General features: G+C 30.0%; 1 protein-coding gene across 6 annotated transcripts in view; it reads left to right on the top strand.

Annotated features, from left to right (window-relative positions):
• LOC126737802 (apoptosis-stimulating of p53 protein 1) overlaps nt 1–27,698 on the top strand; it is a 413,921-nt gene that overhangs the window by 239,557 nt on the left and 146,666 nt on the right. Inside the window, exons 1-2 of one of the 6 annotated variants that reach the window (XM_050442857.1) lie at nt 19,051–19,191; nt 26,449–26,622. The exons of 4 other annotated variants lie outside the window; for them this stretch is intronic. In XM_050442857.1, the coding sequence (XP_050298814.1) occupies nt 26,497–26,622 (126 nt within the window). In that variant the 5' untranslated portion in view covers nt 19,051–19,191; nt 26,449–26,496. Of the gene's footprint in view, nt 1–19,050; nt 19,192–25,949; nt 26,623–27,698 lie in introns of those variants that run through there. One more of the 6 variants, XM_050442863.1, reaches the window with a different exon arrangement.

The following is a 27,698-nucleotide window of genomic DNA, read 5'->3' as shown; positions in this document are numbered from 1 at the left end:
CTCAAAGCTAAAGCGTATAATTTTTATTAATATATTTTTTCCTATAACCGAGAGTAATGTCTTAAATTTCTGGTGAGTTTAAGATCCTTGTGGGGTATAGGAATATTTACTATGAAACCTTTTTTCCATATACAGGGTGGTCCAGTTTAAACATCATTAATTTTAATACGTAATAGAGAATTTAAAAAGAAATAGACTTTCATCATAACATTTTTCTCAGAGATGTTTAATGACAAAGATACAGGGTGTTAAAGTTAAGAATAATTATTTTTTTATTTATCATAACTTTTTAACTACCAGCTCAATTTTAATTAAATTTCATATGCAGGTTACTGTAGTGAATTATTAATTACAAATGAAGCCATTTTTTTTAAAAATTGCCAGCTGCGAACATACGGAGGAACTTGGTCCTTTTGTGTCTCAAATCTGCGAGGTGATAAAATATTTATTATAAGATGTCAACAGTTAGATTCTCCATTTAATTTGGAAAAAAAAGTTACACGTGTAAAATTATGATTTAGGCACCGTTTTTAAAATATCTTAGTTTAATTGTACAGAAACGCCAGTTAAAATACTGCAAAAACTAAAAAAAAAAGAAAATTAGGCTTAAATCTTAAATTAAACCTGTCAAATGAAATAATGACTTATGGTAACTTTTGATCATCTTTTATATTCAACTTTTTTACAAATCTAAGCCCGATTGCCTTTTTTTTATAAATTTTTGCAACATTTTAGCAGGTACTTCTGAAAAATTGAGTTAACATATTTTAAAAACATTGTCTTGAATCATAATTTTGCTAGAGTAACTTTTTTTTTCAAATTAAATGGAAACTACAACACTTAACTTTTTATTAAAAAAAATTTATTACCTTGCAGATTTGAGACAAAAAAGGACCGAGTCCCTCCGTATGTTACGGCACTGGCCATTTTTATAAAAGTTAACTTCATCAGTAATTGATTCATTACAGTAACTTGCATGCGAAATTTAGTTAAAATTAAGCTGGTAGTTTAAAAGTTATGATAAATAAACAAAGAATTATTCTTAACTTTAACACCCTGTATCTTTTTTATTAAACATTGCTGAGAAAAATTTTATAATGAAAGTCTATTTCTTTTTTCAATTCTCTATCACGTATTAAAATGAATAACGTTTGAACTTGTCCACCCTGTATATGGAACCCAATGTTAGTTTATAAGACAATATTTCTTGAATTTTTATTATATACTCGTGGACATGATATACTTCGAATTATTTTGTAATATTCATTACAGTGCATTATTGTTCTACGCTAATTTATTATTTGTTCATGGAAATATTTTTCGTACGATCTATTTATAAATAACTTATATTTTAAGTCCGGACTCCCTGACTAAAATGTTGCTCATAGTAATTATGGAACTTCTATACTTTTTCTTGATCTATAGAATATCTAACGCCATCTTCTTCTAAGTCTGGTACTACTGAAGCATTTTTGTAGCGTGTCAATTAACGTGTTTTTTTGTAAAATTCTTACCGTTTTTCATTTAGTTCCTGGCAAGTTTAATGCCACGATTTTTTCCTGTATTTAAAGATCACCTCCTGAATATCTTTACCAAGTTTGTTAATTTTGGTTTTAATTTCTAGAACTGATTTGGTGTAGTATTCTTTTAGCACTTTGGTTTTTTTCTTAATTAATTGAACTATAAAAGGTAAGAAAGGGTAAGAAAATATATGATTTTTATGAGAGGGGTATTTTGTTTAATAATTTCAGCTCTTTTATTATTAAAGGCTATGATTTGTTCTGTGCTGATTCTCACTTCTCCTGCTGATTAATGTAAGGGGTTAGATCTATGTTCATCTTCTCTTTATTTTAGTTTTTGTCGTTATATTTGATTATTGTATCTTTTATTAAGTTGTATTTTAGGTCTTACTACGCAAATATACTTATGTTAAAAGTGCTGGGAGAAACTTAAAATATTTTATTAAATTTAACATAAAATTACATTTAATTATAAGCCTAAGCCCAAGTTTTCCATTCTAGGCTTTTAAAAATGCTTTTTTCAATTCAATTTAACCCTGGTCCAATTCTATATCTACAGAGTTTTTAAAAAACAAGTAAATTTCTCTTAGAATAAAAAAAAACAACGATTTTAAGTAGTATTGCATTTGAATTTATCCATATCATCCTCATTGTAACTTTAAACCCTTTCTGTGGAGATGAATAAATTTATAATATTTATATAACGGTTTGGCGTTATACTAACGTAACGTTTATCACGTAATTTATAGGAACCAAAATGGCGCAATAATACCTTTTAATTTTAAAACGCACCCCTAAGCATTAAAGGCTTTACTTTATCCGTATATGTGCAATTACCCTAAAAGGCACAATAGTGCTAATTGCAGTATAAATTATGCACATTCCCGCGTTAGCTGAATTGTTAGTTACACAAATTAGAGTAACTATATTAAGTTTTTATGAGAATTAGCCTTAGACGAAATGCTCTTTTAATGTACATCCTATAGTCGAAACTTTAAAGTACCAGCGAAACCCTCGGAGTCCCAAAATCCGAGACGTAAATAATGCATGCAATAACCTTAAACTCCAGAAGCGCAAAAGCTTGGGGATTTAAACAAAAATACCCTTAAGTACCCGGACTCATTTATTTAAATTAGATTTTAGGGCGAGGGATGGCGCGCGAATTAAAGCCGCGGGTTCCGGTTTGTTTTATTGGGTCTTATACTTATTTTTTTATCACCTTTTTTGGGATGGGGAGAGGTCGGGCATTAATGGAAATCAAATTGAGTTTTAGATAAGCAGAATTGTAAAAAGTGGACAAAGAAGCTTTACATTATAACCCCTTTTGTTATTTAATCATTTTTGTTCTTATGTTAAATAAATGTTCTCTATATGATGAAGTTCAACGTGAATAAGTTTCCATTTTTTGTAGTTCTACTGTTTTTATATAATTTTGAGATTAAGGCCTAAAGCAATTTTTCTAGTGCTTACTTTTCTACGATTTTTTTTATTTATTAGGTCTAAGTGACATAGGTGTCGATTTTTTAAACATTTTGTTGAGCTTTATTTTTGAATTAAGTTACGAATCCTTATAAATTAATTTCTGTGTCTGCAAAAGAAGTACCTTTATTGAATGATCAAATATAAAATGTGTTCAACTGTTGGTACATTTTTACTTACATATTTATATAGATGTCAGACGATGAATGAGAATAATTTTGTTTCAATTTGTTTCGAATATATAGAAAAAAATAAATACGAAAAACATATAGTTAGATTATAAGATAAACAAAAAGTTATAAAAGCATTTTAGCCGTATACGGTTTTACGTCATACTTAAACAAATAAGGTACAAGACGTAAAAAAATTAAAATTATTTTAAAGAAACAAAGTCACTTATTTTCGACTATAAACTAGCGATCCATATGTCCAGTTGTGCAGCTATAAAAATTGCAGGCGAAGAGCACTTGAACCATCTTTTATATCTTTCAATCAGGAGTTCTGACGGCTTCCAATAAATATCTTTCCTTCAAATATCGGCCTCAGTAATTCGTATTTTTTTGCACCTCATAATATTAGTAAAGTCAATCTGTAACTTTTTTTTGTAAAAATACCTTAGTCTCTGAATTTTTGAGGGTCGATATTGGTTCATAAAAAAAGCTTAAATTCAAAAAATTGTGAATCTACTCCCGCCCTTTTTTTGGGAAACTCTAAAGGTTTTTCGAAACATTTTTCTGGCTAAACCGTAAGTCTGACAAGAAAATTTATTGAACATAAAATGTAGAGAATTTTATTTTCTACAATTTCTTTTAGAAACACAAAACTGTAAAACTGAAATCAAAAAGTTAGAAGGTGCCAAAATCACCAAAAATCAAGTTTTCTTGAAATCGTATGTATGAAATAATGTGCAGCGCAATTCTTTAGAATAAGTCGAGTAGGCCATCTGCTAAAAAAAATGTAATACGTAGATATAGGTATGTTATCTACATATGTATATATCTACGTACAGTGGTGGCCAAAAGTATGGAAACTTTTTTAATTTGTATTTTTTTGTTAAGAAACCAGGAACTATAATAAAATTACTTATATTCTGATAAAGTATATATAATATATTACCTAACTTAACATATTAATTTAGAATTAAACGTATTATAAAAAGAAAATGAAATAAAATTAATATTTTCTTGGCCAAAAGTTTGGAAACTGAAGAAAGTTATTTATATAAATTATATCTAAATCAAAATCTGCTAATATTTTGTGGCATATCCCTCGGAATTTATTACTTCTCTACATCTTCGTGGCATAGAATCGACAAGTCTTGCACAGTCTTTACTGGAAATGGCAGCCTACTCAGTTTGCAGTATTTCCCACAGTTGAGCCTTGTTTGAAATCGAATGGTTTTGAATCTTCCTGTCCAAATGATCCCATAAATTCTCTATGGGATTCAGATCTGAGGACTGTGAAGGCCAATCTATTAAAGATCACACAAAAACTGGTTAAATGCTCTGTTCATTATTTCACAAATTGGGACTTGTGTTTAGGGTCGTTGTCTTGCTGAAACAACCATCTAAATGGCATTTCCTCATCAGCATAAGGCAATATGTTGTTCTCCACTATGTGTTTGTATAGAAAATGGTCCATTATTCCATCAATTTTAACCAAGGGGCCAACACCTGATCGGGAGAAACAACCCCACACCATTACGCTTCTACCACCATGTTTTACCATAGGCATTTGGTATTTGTGGCTGTACCTTGTACCTTTTGGTCGCCGGACATAACGTCTCCCACCAGTCCCAAATAATTGAAACTTACTTTCGTCACTAAAAAATACAGTATTCCAATTTTGGTGAGACCAGGTAAGATGATCTTGTGCAAATTTCAAGCGATCCTTTCAATCCTTCAATCCCTTCAATCCCCATTTCACTCATTTCTCCAAAAATATCTATACAAGTTTTCTTTGGGTCGTTCATCGATATTCTTTTTATTACCTTCATAGCCCTTTTGGACAACTTTCTTGGTCTTCCTTGCTTGTGGGCTACCGAATCATTTCCTCTCTCTTCAATTTTTTTAATTATTTTTAAAACAGTGATTTTTAAAATGTTTAAATTTTTACTTATTTCAATTTGTTTATAACCCTTCTGGTATAGTTCAACTATTTTACTTTTGAAATCACTAGATAAGTATTTACACTTAGGCATGATGCCTGTCTTCACTCAAACAAAATCGTACCGTTAAACAGCTTTAATAACTCATTCTTCATCAAAACTAATAAACAACAATCTTTTGCCAAAGTATATAGATTTCAACAATTTTGTTAGACTGTGCTTTTGCTTTACCTCCATTGGAATTTCTTTATTTGCTGATACGATGTTTATTTATATTTTTGAGAGTTTTCGCATTGCGATATTTGCTGCATTTTTTGGAAAAGTTTAAAGTTTCCATACTTTTGGCCACCACTGTATATATCTACGTATATAAGTATGTTTAAAAAATCTATCTTTAAGTGATTTATTTACCTTATGCGATTAATAAAACACTTTAAAGTATTAAAATGTCGATTTTCTGAACATACAGTCCCAATATGATACGTAACATTTTTTTAGCAAATACCTACTCAAGGTATTCTAAAGAATTATGCAGCACATTATTTGATACATACAATTTCGAGAAAACTTACGATATTCGCGGGAAATGTAATCCAAAAATTTGTTGAGTTACCCAAAAATATTTCAAAAAAGGGGAGAAGCAAAAGTGTTCATCTTTTACTCGAATTTTATGATTCGCAAACATTTGGCGATATAAAACTTTTTCTGCAAGAATTGTCATTCAAGTTACAGAGAAAATTTTGAGATTCAATGCATTATATCTCGAAAACGGCATACTCTAAAAATTAAAGCGAATAATTATTTTGTAGGTTTTTACATCTACTACATTTTTGCAATTCTTTCGATAATAAAAAAAATTATTTCACAACGAAAAATGTGAAAAAGTGATTTCTGGCGACTTCAGCGCCCTCTAACTTTTTTGATTTTAGGTTTACAGTTTTGTTCTTAGCAAAAAAAGTGTAGAAAATAAAATTCTCTACATTTTATGTTCAATACATTTTTTTGTCAGACGATTTAGCCAAAAAATTCAGGCAAACTTTTTGAGCTTCCCAAAAAAGGGTGGGGTTCCCAACTTTTTGAATTTAAGTTTTTTTTTTATAAACGACTATCGACCCTTAAAACTTAAGCGATCCAGATATTTTCTATAAAAATAGACAGTTTTCGATGACAGATTGACGGTACTATATGGCTTATGTATCCTGTTTTATCTCTTTAATAAGTCGTTTAAAACTCGGTCAATCCATGAGATAGCAAACATTCTGTGATATACATACCTCTCTAAAGCCTTGATCCATTTCTGAATTATTAAATCGTTACGCTGAAGATTTTGCACCTAACCAAGTGCATTCTGAGCTTCAAGCTCAAACCTACGACAAAATCCAAATAATTTTTATATATAGCATATAACACACATCAATATTCTTAAAATATGGCAATACTTTTTAATGTATCTGAGGCTTATCCAGAAAAGATTTTTTGTTTATTTTTACGATTTTCTTAAAAAAAATTAATCACATGCATCATTGTTCATACAAAATAAAAACAATTTCTAAACGTCGTACTACTTTCTAAATGTCCCTTGTATCACCTATAAATAACCTTGCTACCTGTCCTAATAAAAACTCAATAATAAGACAAAATTCCAGACATAGCTGCGGCATAATTTAAAATTTTAATTCAACATCCTGCTTTCATCCGATCTAACCAAACGGCTAAATTAAATAGTTGGGACGGTGAACAGGTGAATGCCGTTCAGTAGTGGCCAATAAATTATTTAATGCCGCGATATCGCCGGGCCTGGGGCCTGCAGATGTTTAATGAGTGATCGAAATTTATGAGCATTTATCCATAAATACGATGGAGAAGTGAAATCCTTCTATTTAACTAGCAGCACGGATGGTGTACTAAAACTGTCTCAGATATTTTAATTTAATTAAATCCCAGATTAGATTCCTTAATTTCATTAATTAAAGTCATTTAACTGGATAAGATAATAATTATATTAAGCTAATTGATTATTATTATATTAGACTAATAATTCTAACATACGGGAGATCTAGCACAGCTACTCCATTAAATATAATTGTCTCATAAATATTTAATTTAATTTAAATAAATCGCAGATCTTTATTTTATCAAATAAGTCGATTTAAGGTAGTAAAATGATTTGATCAAAGTTGTTAATTAGCAATAATCTTAATCAGTAAACCCTAAACCTATTAGAGTTTAATTATTTCTAAAACACTTTTGTTTTTATAAAAATGCAATTTCTTGGACAAGTTTAAGGGCGTATTAACTATTTTTCAGTCAAATAAAATACTTTTAAAAAGATATTTTCTTAAATATTAATAAAACAAGATAAATAGATCCTCCATCATCCATCAGTGCCACTAAGGACATAAAATAAGAAAAGTTTGCATAAGCTGATATTCTTGTTGATCGAGCAATTTGTGGTCAGCATTTTTCGGCTCGTATCAACCTTCTCTAACACACCTGTGCTTGACACGTTCCGCCCGTCCTTATAATCCGTATTATCTACTAATAGGATCATCCGAACATAAAACTGGGTCAAATGTTTATCATACAAAATTTAAATAAACGATTTTTATATTATAAAACTTGCTAACGTTGGACATATAGTATTAAATTGTCATAGTTAATTAAGTTGGTCATTTACCGCATACAAACGCTGCCGGATTAAACTGACAAAGAGTGGTCCAAGTTGTTTTTAATGAAATTTCGCTCAGATAATCCATGCGATAAGCTCCGAAAAATTGAATATTCAGTTAATTTTTGTGTTAACCTGGTTAAAAAATATATTTTTTTATGGATCAAATTATAATTAAAATGTTATATTTTACGATAATTTATAATCAACAATTCATGTGTACTTTCTTGCTGTAAAAGGGGTTTTCCCCAAGAGCTTCCAGAGAACATTCCCTTGAGGGCCATTCCTAACTTACCCAATATCCAATCTAACTTGTTTGCTTTCTGTTGTAAACGTCCTAAGTCACAATAAATCAAACAAAAGTTGATTTTTATCGTTTAAGGTCTAACTGATTTTATAATGGGAAAATTAATAAGGAATTTCTGTGCTTTAGAATATAGTTTTGGCACCTTCAATTTGTAAGATAAGACGAAATATATGTATGTTGGTAAAAGAATCAGAAAAGATAGGATAGGACAAAACGGTACAATGGGAGAGTACAATTTTGAAAGGGTAACAAATTTTACATACCTAAAGGCCACAATCAAAGATTATAACAGCATATCTGGCGAAGCCAAAATAAGAACACAATGTGGTTCTAAAGGAAGCTCTATTTAAGTCACAAAAATCTATTCCGAAGATCAAATAAAGAGTTTTCAACTTTAGTTAAAGAATCCTTTAAGGAATCTGACTGATTAAGAATCAAGCTATTCTGCGCACTAGACGCCTAGATAATCAATAGTGAACAAAAAATCAATGATTCTGCATAATATGGCCTTTCTTGTTATTAAGATTTTCTGTATCTCAGCTTCTGTTTCAAGGATTTTAACTGGTTTTTCAATCTCAGTTGATAAAATCTTTAGGCAATCCCATGATTTAAAAATCATATAATTTAGGCTACTAGAAGTTCAGATATTTACTAGTATACAAAAAGTAAATGATAATAAAAAATGTGACATCTCAGCTTTTGTTTTAGAAATTCTAATAGGACTTTTTATTATAGGTAACAAAACCTTCAAGAAACTTACATGTCAAGAATCTACTATATTTAGTCACTAGAAGTTGAAATACCTACTAGTGTACCAGATGTGATTTTTTTCACACACGATCTTCTTTTATAAAATCTCTAATATCTCAGCTAGCTTCTATCACAAAGTTTTTGATAAGGTTTTTAATCAAAATTGCAAAAAAAAATAAAAAATCCTACATGATAAGAATGACACAACTTTAAATATGCAAAACTGAAATAATGACTGGGATATAAAATGCAAATAATTCACTACTGTCCATGGTCTTCAGAACGAAAAACTCCAATATCTCAACTTCTGGAGAAAATATTTTATTTGGGTCAGAAAGTACAGTTCAAGAAGCCGTTAAGGTATTTTATATACTGAGAATAACACGATTTAGAGTAGTTGAATCTAACATATTAACTAATCTACAAGAAGTAAATGATACTGTTTAGTACCGGCTCTTCTATATTGAAGAACTCAATATCTCGCTTCTATTTCCAGGATTTTAATAAGTTTTTTATTTTTAGGTTAAAAAAGCCTCTAAGGAACTTTACGTATCAAAAATCATACAATTTTAACCACTAGAATCTGAGATACCTATTAGTGTACCGGACATGATAATGCTGTTTAGCACAGACTCCTTTTTTATAAAATCTCCAATATCTCAGCTTCCATTAAAATGTTTTAATGGAGTGTGCAATTGCAATTAAAATGGCCATTAGAGAATCCTACATATTAAGAATAAGATAATATTGAATATTTAAAACTGAAATAATGACTGTTGTATTAAAGGCATATAATTTATTACTATACATAAGGAAATATTTTATTACGATTGTAAATTATAGATTAGAGAGCCTTTAAGGAATTTTACATTTCAAGAATGCTGAGATATTTACTAGTGTACAAGTGGTACATAAAACTGTTCAGTAAACACTCTTCTGTAATAAAAAATTAATATTTCAGTTTCTATGTCAAAAATTTTGACGAAGTTTTTAACTTTAGTTAAGAAATCCTTCAGTCTCACTAATAAAGAATCGACGTTCTTTTTAGTACTTGAAGTCCAGGTAATTAGTACTCTACAAAGATAAATTATTCTGCTTAATATAGCGTTTCTTACTATGAAAATCACTATATTTTAGCTCCAACCATAGTTATTTACTAGTGTACAAGAAATAAATGATTCTCTTAAATACAGGCTCTCCTATAATAAAAAATGCAATATTTCAGCAAAAATGGCCAAAATATTAAATTTTTTGGCCGTTTAGTTTAATGTTTGTCTTTGATCAGTAAAATGGCTATTCAGTGTTCATTGCTAAAAAGAAATTCAAAAAAATATCTATTTTTAAAGCGTGACAATCGAAAATCTGATCCAAGAGTAGGATTTTGGTGACTTCCACTAAAGTGCCAATATCTCGAAAACCATCGATTTTTTACAAAGGTCATTTTATGTTTTTTTGGGTGCTTATGAGTTGCTCCATCAGCCCCTTCAGTATTATTGTTGACTTTTTGGACATCCTGTATATATCTTCATATACCAATAATTATCTAATACATCTAATTACTAGAGACTGAAATATATACTTGTATACCAAATATGACAAGTCTGTGTCACACAGACTCTTAATTTAATAAATCTTTAATATCTCAGCTTCTATTACAAATATTATGATGAGGTTTTCAATTACAGTTGAAAAAAATTACAGAATCCTAAAAATTAAGAATAACATAATCTTGAATATTTAAATCTGAAATAATGACTGGTCTACAAGAGGCAAATAAGTCAATACTGTCCATATTCTTAAGGTTGAAAAATTCTAATATCTCAACTTCTAGAGAAAATATTTTATTTGGATCAAAAACTATAGTTCAAGAAACATTTAAGGTAATTTATATATTGAGAATAACATAATTTGGAGCAGTAGAATCTGAGATATTACTCAATATACAAGAAGTAAATAGTACTGTTTAGTACCGGCTCCCCTATAATAAAGAACTTAAAATCCTACTTCTATTTCAAGGATTTTAATAGGTTTTTTTATTTATACGTAAAGAAGCCTTTAAAAAACTTCATGTATTAAAAATCACGCAATTTTGACTATTAGAACCTGAGATATCTACTAATGTACGAGACGTGATAATTCTGTTTAGCACAGACTTTTTTTAATTAAATCTGCAATATCTTAGCTTGTATTAGCAACATTTTAATGGAGTTTTAAATGGCAATTAAAAAGACCATCAGAGAATCCTACATATTAAGAATAAGATGATGTAAAATACTTAAAACTGTTGTAAGTAAAGACTGTTGTATTACAAGCATATAATTTATTACTATACATAAGGAATTATTTTATTACAATTTTAAATTATAGATTAGAGAGACTTTAAGGAATTTCACATTTCAAGAATGACATGATTTGTAGTACTAGACGCTGAGTTATTCACTAGTGAACAAGAGGTAAATCATACTGTTCAGTAAAGGCTTTACAGTAATAAAAAATTAATATTTCAGTTTCTATGTCAAAAATTTTAACGGAGCTCTCAACTTTTGTTAACGAATTCTTCAAGAAGTCCTACTAATAAAAAATCACGCAATTATGAGAACTAGAAGCCTAGATAATCAGCAGTGTTCATGATTTTACTTAATACGGTCTCTCTTGTTATAAAAATCCTTATATCTCAGATCATGTTTCGAGAATTTAAATAAAGTTTTCAACCATAATTCAAAAGATCTTTAGAGAATCCCACATTTTAAGAATCGCACAATTTAAAGGACTAGAAGTTGAGATGCTTACTAATGTACAAGAAGTAAATGATTCTCTTAAATACAAATTCTCCTATAATAAAAAAATCAATATTTCAGCTTCTATCTCAGGGATTTTAATAGGATTTTTAATAATTGTAAGTAAAGAAGGCTTCAAGGAACTTTTAATATAAACAATCTTCTATATCTATGTACTAGAAGCTAAAATATCTACTAGTATACTAGACGTGATAATTCTGTTTCGCACAGACTCTTCTTCTTTTATGTAATATTTGGTTATCTATTATAAATATTTTAAAGAGATTTTCAATCACAGATGAAAAAAATTAAAAGAAGAATAGCACAATTTGGAATATTTAAAACTGAATTAATAACTGGTGTACCAGAGGTAAATAATTCATTAATATCCATGTTCTTTAGGACGAAGAATTCCAATATCTCAACTTGTGAAGAAAATATTGTATTTGGGTCAGAAATTATAGTTTAAGAAGCCTTTACGAAATTTTATAAAATAAGAATAACACGATTTTGAGAACCAGAATGTGAGATATACACTGGTATACCAGACGTGATAATTCTGTTTAGCACAGACTATTTTGTTTTAAAATCTCTAATATCTCAGCTCTTGTTACAAATATTTTAATGGAGTTTTCATTCACAATTAAAATTGTTTTAAAGGGATCCTATATATTAAGAGTGCCTTTATATATTACAAACTGAAAAAAAATTGTGTACAAGATATAAATAATTCATGCTCGATACAAATGCATATTTGTAAATGTTGGTCTTAAATACAGGCTCTATTTAATAAAAAAACTCATTATCTCAGCCTCTATGCTAAATGTCTTAATAGAATTGTCAATAGCGAGTAAAGAAAGAGAACCACTTAGCAAATTGACATTTGAAAAATTACACAATTCTGACTACTAAAAACTCACAAATCAACTAGTGTATTAAACGTAGTAATTCTGTTTAGCACAGACTCTTTTTTTATAAAATCTTTAATATGTCAGTTTCCATTAGAAATACTGTAACAGAGTTTCCAATCGTAGTTGAAAAAATTATTAAAGAATCTTACGTTTTAAAAATCACACAATTTGGAGCAGTGGATGCTGAGATATTTACTAGTGTATAAGGAATAAATATTACTGTTCAGTATATGCTCTCCAGTAACAAAAAACTTAATATCTCAGCTTCAATGTCAAGGATTTTAATACAATTTTCAATTGTAACTAAAAGAGCCTTCAAGAAACTTAATATATTAAAACTCACACAATTTTAATTAATAGAAGCTGAGATATCCACTAGTATTCCAGTCTTAATAATTTTGTTTAGCAAATACTTTTTATTTATAAAATCTCCAATAAATATATATGTTTTTATTAGAAATATTTTGATGAGATTTTCAATCACAGTTGAAAAAATCTACGAATTCTGTATATTAAGAATTATTTTAAATATTAAAACTTAGAGAAAGAAGTTTGCAAGAACTAAATAATTGTGCTTACGAAAAATTTCAACGACCCAACTACTGGATGAAATATTTCATAGTCATGTACGGGAGTAAGACACCAAGGAAAACAAGTGCAGGATGAAGTGTTTCAGTGTATTGAAGATCTTTGAAATACGCACAAAGAAAGAACAGAATATATAGTTAAGAAATGGAATTGTGATGTTTAAATAGAGTAGTAAAATTCATACCTATATCCTCATTTCAAAAAAACATCTATAATATTAAGATTCAGAGACTCTCACCTTTTTATTAATTTTTAGATATATTTATTTACCGTAAAAACCCAAAAAATCGACCAATAATAAGTGAAGTAAATTGTTTTCGTTGAAGGATAAATTTAATTTTTCTCCCAGTTATCCATCGATAGCATTAGCATTTTAACACGTCAAATTATTCACACAATTTTCGTTTGGATTACCAAGCCATCACAAAATTTCTCCAATTATCTACCGCCCGACTCACTCTCCATCCATAATCTCTTTATATAGGGATAAAAGCCCTTTAAATTTGCATACTAGACCCGACATGCACAAGACAAAATATCAGTAGACTAATTTAATGGAAATTTTATTAACAAAAATATAACAAAAGAACTTCGCATTCAAACTCATAAATTATCAATTTGCTAATTTCTTGCAATTAACCCAGTATAAATATCGACACATACCATAATAACAAACATTAAATTCCCAACCCAGATTAACCACCTAAAGCCACTCCTACAATATACTATAAAAAGTAAACAATTACTGCCTGTGGGCGTTATTGTATGGTTAAGAAGTAGCAATTTTTTCAGTCTGCTGGATAGTATTGACATTTGACGCAAAGGTCAACAATCGTTAGATAAATAATGCAAACGTAAATATATATAGTGTCATATAAATAGAAAATAAATGATTTATTACTTAGGCTATGCCAAGAATTATTATTGGAAAGCTCTACTATTTTGTTCAACTAAGTTTGACAAAAACTTATCTAAAATTTAAGAAAATATATCATTATATGCATGTATTAATATCGATAGATGTTATCTGTTGTATAGTCGGAGAAAATGGTGAAAAACTCCTGTAAGAAAAATTCCTATGAAAAACTTTTAAAAACGCTTAACATTCAGATCCAAATTAATTTGAATCCGAATTCTTTATCCATGTTAAAATTATATAAAGCAATATACATCTTCAATAAATAAAAATAAAATACAGTGATTACAAATTTATGGGTAAAAAGAAGACCACTAATGTACTATCAAAATTTATCCAGGCACTGAGCATGAGTTTAAATTAAAGCATTGATGATACTTAAACTCTATATATGCTGATAATAGTAAAAATACTCTTCATTAAAACGTATTTGAAATTAACATTTGTTTTGCCTTTTCCTTACATTTCTCTATCGGTAACTCTTTATTTTCTTTGTGTAAAGCATTAAAAAATAAGAATAAAAAGATACCTTTTTAGTCGCCAGAAAGGTGGTAATAGATGATCACTATTTCTTGTCGAATAATCATGTACGTCCTTATGAGTACCAAAGTGACTAATATTTTTTTCTCACATAGAACATGTTCACTAATATGAATATAAATGACAAGATAAATATTCTTGGCTCTTTAGAAACTATTTTGCAGTGATTTCTATACCCAAGGTCACTCACCTTCGCTGCAACCCAAAAAGACACTCAGCATAAGATAACAGAAGTGGAGTATGTGACAGATGGGCGTAAAACAATATCTATGGTATACATTATCTGTAAGGCGAAGTAGCAAGTGTAAATGTTTGTTTAATTTTGAGGCTTCAGCGTTAAGATGTATCCCATTGTAATTTTGGGTCAATAAGAACGCCAAAAAAATTTGCTTAACAAAAATGCAGTCATCTGCATTCTCAATACCTTTTAGCATAAAAACCATTCGCTCTATCTTGCTTTGATTTATCAGTTATCTGTTTGAGACCCACACACCGCAGTAATCTCTTAGGCCTCGAAGAAACCCAGCAACGAAGCCTTAAGAGTTTCAGCCACAAAAGAAATATTTATGTCATCAGCAAAGCTAGTATATTTTGACTACTGATTTATTAATGGCAAATAATTTATATAAGCGAAAAAAAAATTGGACCCAAGATAGAGCCCTGGGAAGGAAATAAGGTAATGCTTATCTTCTTTTGGGATGTTACACCACCATATTTCACAGGATGGTACCTCTCTGTAAAATACGAGTGTAAAAGTCGAACATTCTTATCGGTTGACACAGTCAAAAGCTTAACTAAGATTACAAAGCTAAACTGTATTGTGGCACTTATCATCAAATGCAATATAAGATAAAGGATATTCAGAATTGTACTTTTAGCCTTTCTGAAAACAAACTAATTTTCATTAAACAAATCAGTCTTCTCAAAAAAATTATAATTTTGTTCAGACAACAACTTTAAACAGTATAGGAAGCAGTTACATCTGGACTATTTTTCTTGAATATATAAACCACCAGTGCTTCCTTCATAAATTAAGAACAATTTCTTCCCTACGTAAGGTAATAAATTTTATGACAATATCAAATCGATTTCATTGACTTTAAAGAAAGAGAAGGCAACCGAAGCTTTATTTTATCGTAAAAATATTGATGAGTCACCAAATAGATTAAAAAGCCGCACAACTCTTGAATTGGAATTCAATTTACATGTAGACACTCTGAACTCTTACTACTGTTACATTGCTTCCGAACTCACCAAGGATGTTTTTAGTAGATATACAGCTCAGGATTATAAGAGACATGTAATTGTGGAGGAGAAATTTTACTTTAAACCTGCTAATATTTTGGAGGTCAGAGATGTTAGGAGAAAAATTAAAAACAAAATGTCAGCAGAATGGGATCATGTCTCTATAAGGATACTCTCGGCATTACCACCCAACGCCTTTCAGGCATTTGTAGATTCATTGAACAAATCTTTCACTTCAAATATATTTCCCGATTACCATAAATAAGCAATTATTGCTCCGGTTAATAATAAACATAAGGGGAGAGACTGCAGCAGTCCTTCTAATTTTCGATCAATAGTTCTCCTCCCTACTATATCTAAGATTGTTGAAAGATTGGTGCATGAAGGTGAAAATGATATTTTTTTTGGATAGTCTTAACATTCTAAGCGTGATACAGTTTGGGTTTCAAGAGCCCATGAGCTCTGGTGATGCTATTTTGGATCTTTTTCAATTTCTTTATAGCACACTTAATTCGGGTGACCTTGCTGCAGCAGTGTTCTGTGCCATATCCAAGGCGCATTACTGTGTGGATCATAGGATACTGTTGTGGAAGATGAAGAGATATGGTTTTAGAGGGTCTTCACTGGGTTAGTTTAGCTCCTATCTATCGGGTCGTGTCCAAAGGATTAATTTTGGTGGTCATTGCTCTGAAAAACTACAGACCACTACAGGGGTTTCCCAAGGTTCCGTACTGGGACCATTATTGTTTCTTCTTTATGTTAATGGCCTTCCTTTGCTCCCCATGAAGGGTCGAATTACTATATTTCCCAATGACACCACCGTGGAAAACACATTGACCAACTGAAAATGTCTCTGGATGCTGACTTGCTTATGATTAGGGAATGGTGCAATGCAAATTGACTTTGTTTTAATGCGTCAAAAATAAATCTGTTTGTCAAAATTAAAAAGTTTCAAATGTTCAATGAATTCTGTCACTATCAATGAGGAGCCGATTACAACTTTAAAGTGTTGCAGGTTTTTGGGATTGACAATTGATTGCAGACTTAAATCTCAGAAACACATAATTAAAGTGTGCAGTAGGGTGTCATCAGGGTGCTATGCTCATTGAATAATTTTTAAGAACTTAGATGTTTACATTGCAAAAACTGCTTATCATGGCCCTTGTGGAGTCACATCTTCGCTATGGGATTTGTTTTTGGGGATCAAGTGCCAATATTTTTTTAATACAGTATCTGTTCTGCAAAAAACAGTCCTTTGTGGAGTAAGGTGTCGTATGTCTTGTCGGCATCTAGTTGTGCAAAGTAGAACATTGACCCTTTGTTGCTTATATATACTTGAAAGAATAACTATGGTATTTAAAAAGCACCAGCAGGAAAGTGTAGGAGGCAGTTCATTTGGAACTCTTCTTACATACACCCTTTGGTTGCCCAATACACATTCAGAGCAAATGAGAAGTTTGAACTATATATGTGTGATTTGAAAAAAAATTATTGTAACCATTTGCTTTCTGTTTTATTGACTTAGATTAAATAAGGCTTTGTTAATAACACTGTTTGGGACAAAAAAGCTACTTTTTGAATTTAAATTGAATTTTTGAATCTGAAATTTCGATAGTTTTTAGTTGTTTAAATAAATCAGTAGCTGATCCTGAAGGCATTCCCTACATTACAGTATCTAGTTATTAAATGTAAGATTATTTGTTTTATTACTGTTGTTTCCTTTATTTTTCTTTCCTTCATATTTTCTTCTTAGAGGGTTGCTATAAAAATGTATGCGTTTGTCATTTGCAATAATTTTGCATTTCACATTTACTATCAGCATATTGGAGAATGTTATTCAAGGGAGCATTCTTTCTGATTGCAGTCGTTATAGTCAGCTCCAAGCTAAATCTAACAAATGTATTACACAACTTCCGCTCATTTAGTTCTCATGATGGTACGGGTGAAACAGGTGTCATATTTTGACTTTGTATTGAATATATGTGAGACAGGTGACTTAGAGTTTGATTTATTACTGTTTTGGAATCAAGATTAAATAAAAAAGTGTCAAAGTAGCCTGAAAGAGATCGATATATTACTAAAATTCAAATATTCAAATCATTTAAGCCAACACATGAGTATACGTCTATACACCCAACAATTGACACTAAATTTTTAACACTTACTTTTAAATCCCGACAAAGAAATTCTACAGTTACACCTCCAGTAAACCCTTTTTTACAGAGAATCAAATACAAAGTATCTTAATCTGCTCTTCTGATATCATTCTATTGCTCAGTCACACATAGTACATCGAAGTGTTTGCATATAATAAATGACTCTAATTCAATTCTAATTTATCTTTAATTCTATTGTAGTTAATTTCGTTTTTCAAGGACTGCGCATTAATGCAATTACATTTTCACATCTTCATAAGTTTTAATTTTTTATTGACACACTCTGTATAACACCCTATAATCAATCAAATATCTTTTTCCTAGAATTTTTAATATTTCCCTTAGAAATCATAAATTCAAATTGAAATCGACTTTATTAAAATATTTCCAGTATGTAGGCAGAGAAGCGCGAGACAAATGACCTGGAAAAGTCTTTCGCAGTAATTTATTTAGTAACAGACGACGTCGTGTACCAATTAATAAATTTGATAGGATTAACTACATTTTCATATTTTCCGGGCAGTTTTTCGGGACGTTTTTAAAATTGGATGAGATACGAGAATGGTCAGATAAATGACACTTAGCTTTCGGAGAAATCTGGTTGGATTTATACCCAACAAATAGGGCTTGGAGGTCTTTATTTAAGTCATTTAAATTGATGTTTTATTGATGTTTCATTCGAAGCTATACAACTAATCGGGAACAAAGTTAGAGAGAGTCAAAGAGACAAAACTGCATATATTTTTAAAAATTTAAAAAGTAAGATTTATTGTATCATACCCAAAATATAAAATCAAAAGTAGACCTCCTAATAATATTTAATAAACTGAAATCGGATATATTGTAATCGAAAAAAGTATTGTCTTGAAGTTTAGAAGTTTATTTTTAACGAGCTAATGGACACTATACCAAAGCCGAAAACTAATACTTCATAAAAAGTCTGGCTTTTGTCGCATCTGACGTCGCTCAAAGACGCCCACTCGAACACGAGGAAAAAAACAACACAAAATGCATCCTTTCTGTACAATTCGGAAATTTAAAACAGGTTCGCCTGGAAAGCGATTTAGACGGTAACGATCACGTGACCGGGCAGCTAAATATACACTTTCTTTTCGCTACACCCGAGCTTTTGGAAACTTGTTGGTTTATCATATTTTTCGAGTTTTAAGTGGCCGCTTTTAGTGTCTAATTTGTGACCTGTGGAATTTGGGAGATTGATTTTGTTGAGTGTGTAAATATACTTTCAGGGTGCAATTTTTGGTTTCGAATGAATAATAAATAGACGTAATTGATTTTGTTTTAACCAGGACGCATCCTAATAAGTCTTTGGACGCGTAATAAGCATTCAATATTTACCTTTTTTTAAATCTAAGCCGTCCAATAAATATTTAATAATTTCATTGCTAAAAATGTTATATATGTCCTTATTGGTAATAACAAGACCGTTCTTCTGAGTCCTTCGTCCTTCTATTACCTTATTTGCTTTTTAACACTTAATTTGCAATTTTATTGTTGTCATATAATATTTAATATTACCTCCCTTCAATGTGTTTAATTTTTTTTTTGCTTTCGCTATTTACATTAATAACGAGATTTTTATTATTACAATTTTGATATAAAATCTTGTTTACATTTTGTCATAAATTTTTATTCTATTTATTTTATATTCCTGTAAGTCAGACATTTTCATTTTCTTGTTCAATTAGCAATATTTTTTTCTTTTTTGCGCATTCTTTTCCGGTTTTTTTTACTAAATTTATCATATATTTAAATAAATCTGTATTATAATATTTTATCCTAATAATGCTTCATCTGCAGTTTTAATTATTTTTTTAGTTTTTATGAATATTTTTTAATTTTGCTTTTGATTATGTATTCTTTTTTCATTTGAAAAATCAATATTTTATCATTAGGAGATTATTATGACTTGAGTCATATATTTCAAATATTTTGATTTTTTCCATAAAGGTTTTGTCTGTTAACCTCCAGATCAATCAGGCATAATTTATATGGTAAAGAAATAATAATAATATATTTTTTTCATTTCCTCTAGCCTCTATCTCTTATTTATCTTTTTTTAATTATTTCCATTTCCTTTATTTTAATTATTGCTTTTTTTATACAAAAGAATAATATTTTCTCCGTTTTTGTAGGTTTATAATTTCAGGGAGTATTTTTACGACAACAACCAGTTTTTTAATGTAGATTGTTTTTGTTTTGAATATGTCAAAAATCATTTTTATTTTTCTGCTTCTCCCTATAAAAAATGTTCTTTTTTTCTTTTGTTTTTTTTTCCTTATTTTTTACTCACTTCTAATTTATTTTTACATTAAATTCAATTAATTCTGAATAGTAAAGAAATAGTCCATACTTGCAGTGGAGTCGTAGATTAAGGTAAAATGAAAATCCTGCAGTCTCACTCCACTTGTTTATTAAACAGGATTATGTTTTTATATGATTATAAAAATTCCCAACATGTTTTGGACACAGTGGTATCCATCATCAGGGGCTACTAAAAGGAAATAATTCTGAACGAAGTAACAAAAAGACAAACAGACATAGAAGAAAAAAACTTAAAATTAATATAAGGCACACAAAAGTTTAAAATTGGTATCAGGCATACGCCCGGGTTTGATTCCATGTCAAAAACCCTCTAGTTATTATTATTGTTTTTTTTTATTTTTTTTATTTTATTATTTTTAATTTTATTTGTTTACATTCTTTGGTTAGCAAGGACCAAATAGTATGCAAAAAAAACTATTAAACTCAAATACATCTATGGTGACATCTATAGTGAGAAGTCCTAAAAGTGCCATGGTACCTGATGGTGTATAACTAAAATTTTTGGAGAAAGCAGGAGGGAAGTAGAAGGTTTATAGAAAACATATTAGATGGCGCGGTTAACCTAATGATTAGTACGTTGTGAAGAAGGAAAGCAATGGATCAGTACTATATAAAATAAATTGTAAAGGGCAAGAACAATGTATTAAGAGACTATGCAGGGTTAAAATACAGTGAGTTACAAAAGTGAGTACAAGAATGATGTACTTGATCATTAACACAGTAATGGTGGTTGTTTTGTGTAGCTTTATTTATTTCGAGAATTTCCAACAGATCAAGTTTATTGCTTTTACAGCAGAAATGTAAAAACTTTGAGTCAGTAGCTTAGTTAAAACTGTGGTTGTTAGATAAGGTTAGATTTGATGCTTGTAGGGCAAATATTTCGGGTCTTGCTGTTCTCAATCTCACTACAATGTTCATTGATCTGTGTAGAAAATCTTCGACCGGTCTGTCCAATATAAAATGCATTGCAATTCTCACTCGAGCACCCTATCTGATAGACTCCTGATTTTTGTTTTGGCGGGATTTCATCCTTATAGTTGATAAAAATGATGATCATGGAAAATCATGGTGTTAAAAAAATAAAAAAAATGGTGCTCGAAACATATCGGGAATTTAAAAAAACTCAATCATGTTTAATAAATAAGTGGAGGGAAACTGCAGGATTTTCATTTTACCTAAATTAATTTTGTTTGTTTTTCTTAATTTTTATTAACTTTAAGTGATAAATATAATCTGGTTGGTACATACCTTTTAGTCTCTTCTTAATTGATATTCTACACTTGCATGGAAGTTTTTGGTTAAGAAACCCTCTGGAGTACTCAGCACCTAAGTACTCCCAGTTATAAGATCGTGGGAAAAATTCTTCTAGTAAGAAGAGCGTATTGTCCCAAATTATGATGCTGGTCTACAATTGCTGAGATTCAATTATCACTAATCATAATCCTTAGTTTTCTGAATAATCTGCTTTTTCTTCTATTCTACCAGTTTCTCTCCGGTAATTAGTAACCTATCTCAAAAGATCTTGGAATATTGTTTCAGTAAAAAGGATTTCATATACGATACTATGCTAGTGGATCTTTCTGGATACTATTCCATCAATTTGTTTGGTTTAATTAGTTGCCTTAAAAGTTTTATCTAGATATATTTTCTTAGTAATCTAGAGAATATTCTTATAAAAAATCCCTTTGCTATGCCATAAATGTAAAATGTTTTATAAATATGTCTTACTGCCAAGATAATCCCATTTTCCATGTCGTTTTCAAAAATAAATTAAAATTCGCCAAACCTAAGCAATACGAGGTAAAATTCAATTTGTACGAGCATCGAGATGCTTTCTCGAAAAATAAGAAAGAAATAAGAGAAATCTGTAAGAATGTTTATACCTTTTCTAAGAACGGATCTAAACTCCATTTGAATAAACGTAATATAATTTGCATTAGGGATCGAACGTAAAAAATACCCGATCTTGGTATTTTATATTTGTTGTAACATTTATTGGACTCATTCTGTAAATATCTTAGTCGATTCCAAAGTTTTGAAACTATAAGTTAGAGTTATTAAAGTTAGTAAAAAGGTTATAAAAACTTACTTCAAAGGTTCACAAAGGCCTTTATAAATTTCAGATTTCGTTAACCTTCCACTACAATTAATAGGCAAAGTCTCTGGTTTATAACTTCAGATCTACTAGATTTAAAAAATAAACTTTTATTGGTCGGTAATAATTGGATTTATAATTCTGATAATAGTTTTTAAAATTTTAGAGCCAAAACAACAGAATTTTTAAATTTGATTCTGTAATAATGGAAGAATTGTCTATATCGAAGTTGTCATGAAACAAACATTGCATATATTTTTTTAACTGTTGTTTTATTCACAGTTGCTAGTTAAAGTTGGCCTGTAAATTTCACATACCAACTCCTCAAATTCTTTAATTACGATATTCTTCTTGTTTTACTAGAAGATGCAATATCTCATATTTCTTCGGGTTTTTTATGATATGAGTAAAATGGGTTATTTTTTTGGGGGTAGTTTTTATTTTATGATATGGGTTTTTTATATATTTTAATTTAGGTCATTTGATAGTTTTAACTATTTCTAAATACATGAAGTATATCCTTCTCGAGGTTATTCACACGACGAATTCTTGGAAAGAACTCTACATTACCTAAGAAGTTTTGAGAGAATGCTCTATTAGTATGTTTATATAAAGTAGTAAACAATATGTTACTACCCCTGTCTACTAGTTCAATTTTCGCATAAATAATACTTTCTACTTGCAGACTTCCCATACGAGTTCTTTGAAGTGTTCACCTTCACATGCATAATGTAATAATTATAACGCTATATCAGAGAATGTCGATCTATTTGCGGAATCTTTGACCAGTTTTAAAGAAATGATATAAATAGGTTGTTAAAATATCTATTTATTCTTGTTAACAGAAATTATTTGATTTTTGTTAAGCTATTTTTGACCTAAGTATGTTGTAATTTTGGTTTTTTTGTACTGCCTTGTAATTGGGGTCTTACTTATAAAATAGTATTCGTAAATAAATAAATAAATAAATATTTGGCCATGCGATTGAGAACTATGCTGTTACTAATTCTGTTTATTCAACTAATTTTTAGTAATTACAAGTACAGCCAAATCTCGAATGATTTTATAACTTCTGGTTGACACTCTTTTAATATTCACAAAGATATTACGAGATTTCTCTATTCTTGTTTTCATTTCCACAATTGGGTTTCACTGTCATTAATGTTACTACTCAGGTACTTTTACGTATGTACTCTATTCAGCTGTGTGTCATTGACCGTGAGAACACCATCTCTAATATTACGTTCTTGGCTAGTGTACACACTCGTATATATTGTTTTATTAGTATCGAGTCTTAAGGTAAACTCTGAACTATTGTCAGTTACCTAATTCATTTAACTTCATAGGTCTTTTTTGCAAAACAAATATAACGTCGGCATATTTGATAATACTTACGTTAACAGCGTTAATGAGACGTTCGCATTAATTTAGACATTTCAGAAACATTTGAAGTTTAACCAAATCCAATACGCATAAAAGCATTTTCAGCATATATTACAATCGTTCCTACGTTTTTGAAGGGTTATAAGAAATTACTTCAAAGGTGAGAAAAGCCTTTACAAATAACTGACTTCATTACCCTTCCGCTAATGTAAGTACTTAATCCTTACTACTTAATTCTCTAAAAGCTCCAACTCGAAACTAGGTAATCATCAAAGTAAAAGACATTTCACAGATCCCTGTCAAGTGTAAAATATTGAAAATGTACATCTTATAAAATGTTTAAGAAATATTACAATTCCATATTTTCTTTACATGGCCACAACTTTGCTGCATCCAGTTCTGAGTTTTTGGTTGATAACTTCTGATTTAAAAAATAAACTTTCATTATGTGATAATGATTAATGTTATAATTTTGATAATAGTCTTTAAAGCTTTACAGCCAGAACTGAAGAAATTTTGTAATAAAAGAAGAATTGTCTATATCCAAGATAGTCCTATGGTTGGAACGTTTGGTGTGACATTCAAATTACGAGACAGTTTTACCACTAACCAAAACTCTTTTCACTCTCATACCTATTTTTACTCTCGATACGTGTTTAGATCTTAGATGTTAGCATCTCTGGGAAAAGATACATTAGTTACAGCTAGTTACTCCACCCATTGTTTTCAATATAAAATGGCTAGCATGCATTTCTTGGTACATCGTTTGGTCTCATTTCCTCGAAGTAATAACAGATTTAATAAAGAAAAAGCAATTATTAAAAAAGTTGCTAGGGTCAATGGTTATGATGATACGATTATTGCTTAGAAGATATAGGTTTAAAGTTAATCTTAAAAACTCTACCACATTTCAAAAAGATGACAATAATTAAACTTTCGTTGCAATACCATATGATCCCATCTTGACGAAAGGCTTTGATAGGGTTTTCAAAGACTTAGGTCTGAGAATGGTCTATCAAAGTTTAGTCAAGTTACGAATTCTTTTAGGAAACCTAAAAGATAAAATAGACTAATAAAAAATCTAGGATCTATGAGATTTATTACAACGACTGTAATAAAAAATACATAGGACAACTAGAAGATCAATTAAAGTCAGATTTAAAGAACATATAGCTCATGTGAAATATGAAAGAGTTGAAAAGTCAAGTTTGGCTGAACATATTTTAAATACTGTTTAATTTGTAGGGATAGACAACTCAAAATTACTTAAAGCAGTTAATAACAATAGAAAATTAGATGCATGCAAAAGTTTAGCAATATTAAAAAATCAAAAAAACATTCTGAACAGGGATAAAAGTATAATCCCTTATAGTCAATTATATAGTTTAATTAGTGTTTAAGATTTGTGCGGCCATGCTTCACTGCATTTTCATTAGTATATAAAGCCATTTATAAGTAGTTTTAGTTTTAATCTTCTCCCGAAGATGCTACATCGTTAGCATTATTTGATTAGTGATAAAACTGTCTCGTAACTTGTATATCAAAAATGTCATGACACAAAAATTGCTTCGATCTTTTTTAATCTTATAATTGATCTATCTTTTTATTTTCATACTATGACCATTTCACGATCGTTCGCTATTTTGTTGACTATCATATTGACAACTATTGATTTATTGAAAGCTGCTCAGAAAAGTTGATCTGTAAATTTCCTCTACCATTGCCTCAAATTCTTTAGTCACGATGTTCTCCTTCATCCTGGACTACGCTTGCTCCGGATTTTTTTATCTATAATAAGACGCAATATTTCATATTTCTACAGGTATCTTATGATATGGCCAAAATATTCTAATTTGCGTCGTTTAATAGTTTTAACTACTTCTAAATCCTTGGCTACGGATTCAATATTATGTTGGAACTAATTGTATCTACCCAACAAATTTTTAATAATTGCGGGTACACCCAAATCCCGAATGATTTTATGACGTTTGAAAATTATCTTGATCTGCTTGAATTTATGCTTCCATACTGTACAAGCGAATCGGAAAGATATAGCACTTCATTCGTAACTTCACTGTTAAGTCATACTGTTTGACAGTCTTTTTATCTTTACAAATGCGGGCCAGGCTTTCTATTCTCGTTTTGATTTCCACTGTTGGGTCTATGTTATTGATGTTTCTACCAAGATACACTAATCTAAGGACTCTGTTAAGCTTTGTGACTTTGATAGTGATACCATCAACCCGAGCATTGGGTTTCTTGCAAATATTTACATATTGTGTTTTACTGGTATTGAGTCTTGGGCCAAACAAGTAAACATGATGTGTCGGTTATCTTATTCATTAGGTTTTGTAGATGCTCTTCGTTGACAGTGACAATAAATATTTCTTCCCCAATCTAATATCACGTTGACTCCGTTAAAGAAATATCTGCATTAATTTAGACATTTAATAAACATTTGAAGTTTAACTAAATCCAATACACATAAGCGCATTCTCAGCATAATATAATGGAATAGTTACTACCTTTTTGAAGGGTTATAAGAAATTACTTCAAAGGTCACAAAAGCCTTTACAAATCTCTGATTCCATTAATCTTTCGCTACAATAAACACACAAACCCTCCCTATTAATTTACCTAAAAGCCCCAAAACTCGAAACCAGGTAATCATCAAAGTAAGAGACATTCCGGAGATCGGTGGCAAGTATAAAATGGACAAAGTGGAAAACGTGATGGGGCCAGACAATGTTACGGAATGCGGTCCGAATTTCGGTGAGGCGGTGGTCGCGAAGGCCGCAATACTTCAAAGGGCCCTACGGTGGGCGGGATACGAACCTGTGAGTTGCTTGGAAATTTATTAGTTACGTCGTGATTCGGTTTAAATTCTAATTAGCATGCTGTGTGTATTATGATGGTGTGATCGTGGTGTTAATGAGGGTAGAGAAATGGTATTTTATAATGGTGTGTAAAATGTATATAAGTTGCATGGTGTTGAAGAAATACTTTAAGCGGTGAAGAAGTTACCAGTTAAGCATATTTATTATATGTTATAAGATTTCATTAATATTTAAGAAAGTTATATTGAAATTGTGAATTTTCTGTGCCAAATTATAAATGAATCAGGGCAGCAGAAAAAACGAATTGCTGAAAAATTACTAATTAAGCGTATTTATTACAAGCAATTCATATTTATATATTATTTAACATAAATATTAAATATATAGATCATTGACACAATATAAGCTTAATATCTTTTTAACTGCTAAATATCAAATATAGTTATCAGATAAATTGATTGTTTTTTTGTGTGTAGTTTTACAAAGTATACTAGAAAATACAATAAAAAAAATATAATTTTAAGATTATTAGTCTCCATCATCATCTTGTGTGTCTACTGCTGGACATAGATCTCCTCTAAATCCATTCAATTCTCTGGGTTTCGGGTGGTCATTATCCACTTTTTCTAATAATTTCTAGTGATTCTCCTTATATCATCGCTCCAGCGTGCTGGTGGTCTCTGATACTTTTATCTTCTCGTAGTGGATTTCCATATTCTTTTATCTACCTGTTGTTTGATAACCTGCACGCTTTAGTTATATGGTCAACTACGTCTTTGAATTTAGTTCTTTGTCTAATGGTATTATTGGGTATTCTGCCTCTTTTAGTGATTCCAAGCATGGCTCTCTCCAAAGCTCTTTGATCTACTCTAATATTCTCTGCTGAATTTTTTGGTCAATACCAGAGTTTCTGCTTCATATGTTATTATCATATTATTATTTTAAATTTTATTTCGTGCTCAAGGTATTTGTACATCTGCCCCTCTTTTATCTTGGAGTCGCTTATACTGATAATTTGTGCAAGCGTTAGATTAGTCATTATTTGGGCTTAACTTGCATTTATTCGAAGACTTTTG

The sequence above is a fragment of the Anthonomus grandis genome, chromosome 6 (genome assembly GCF_022605725.1).
Source record: "Anthonomus grandis grandis chromosome 6, icAntGran1.3, whole genome shotgun sequence".
Taxonomy (NCBI): domain Eukaryota; kingdom Metazoa; phylum Arthropoda; class Insecta; order Coleoptera; family Curculionidae; genus Anthonomus; species Anthonomus grandis.
Note: the sequence above shows the minus strand (reverse complement) of the source record. Positions and strands in the feature narration are given on the sequence as shown.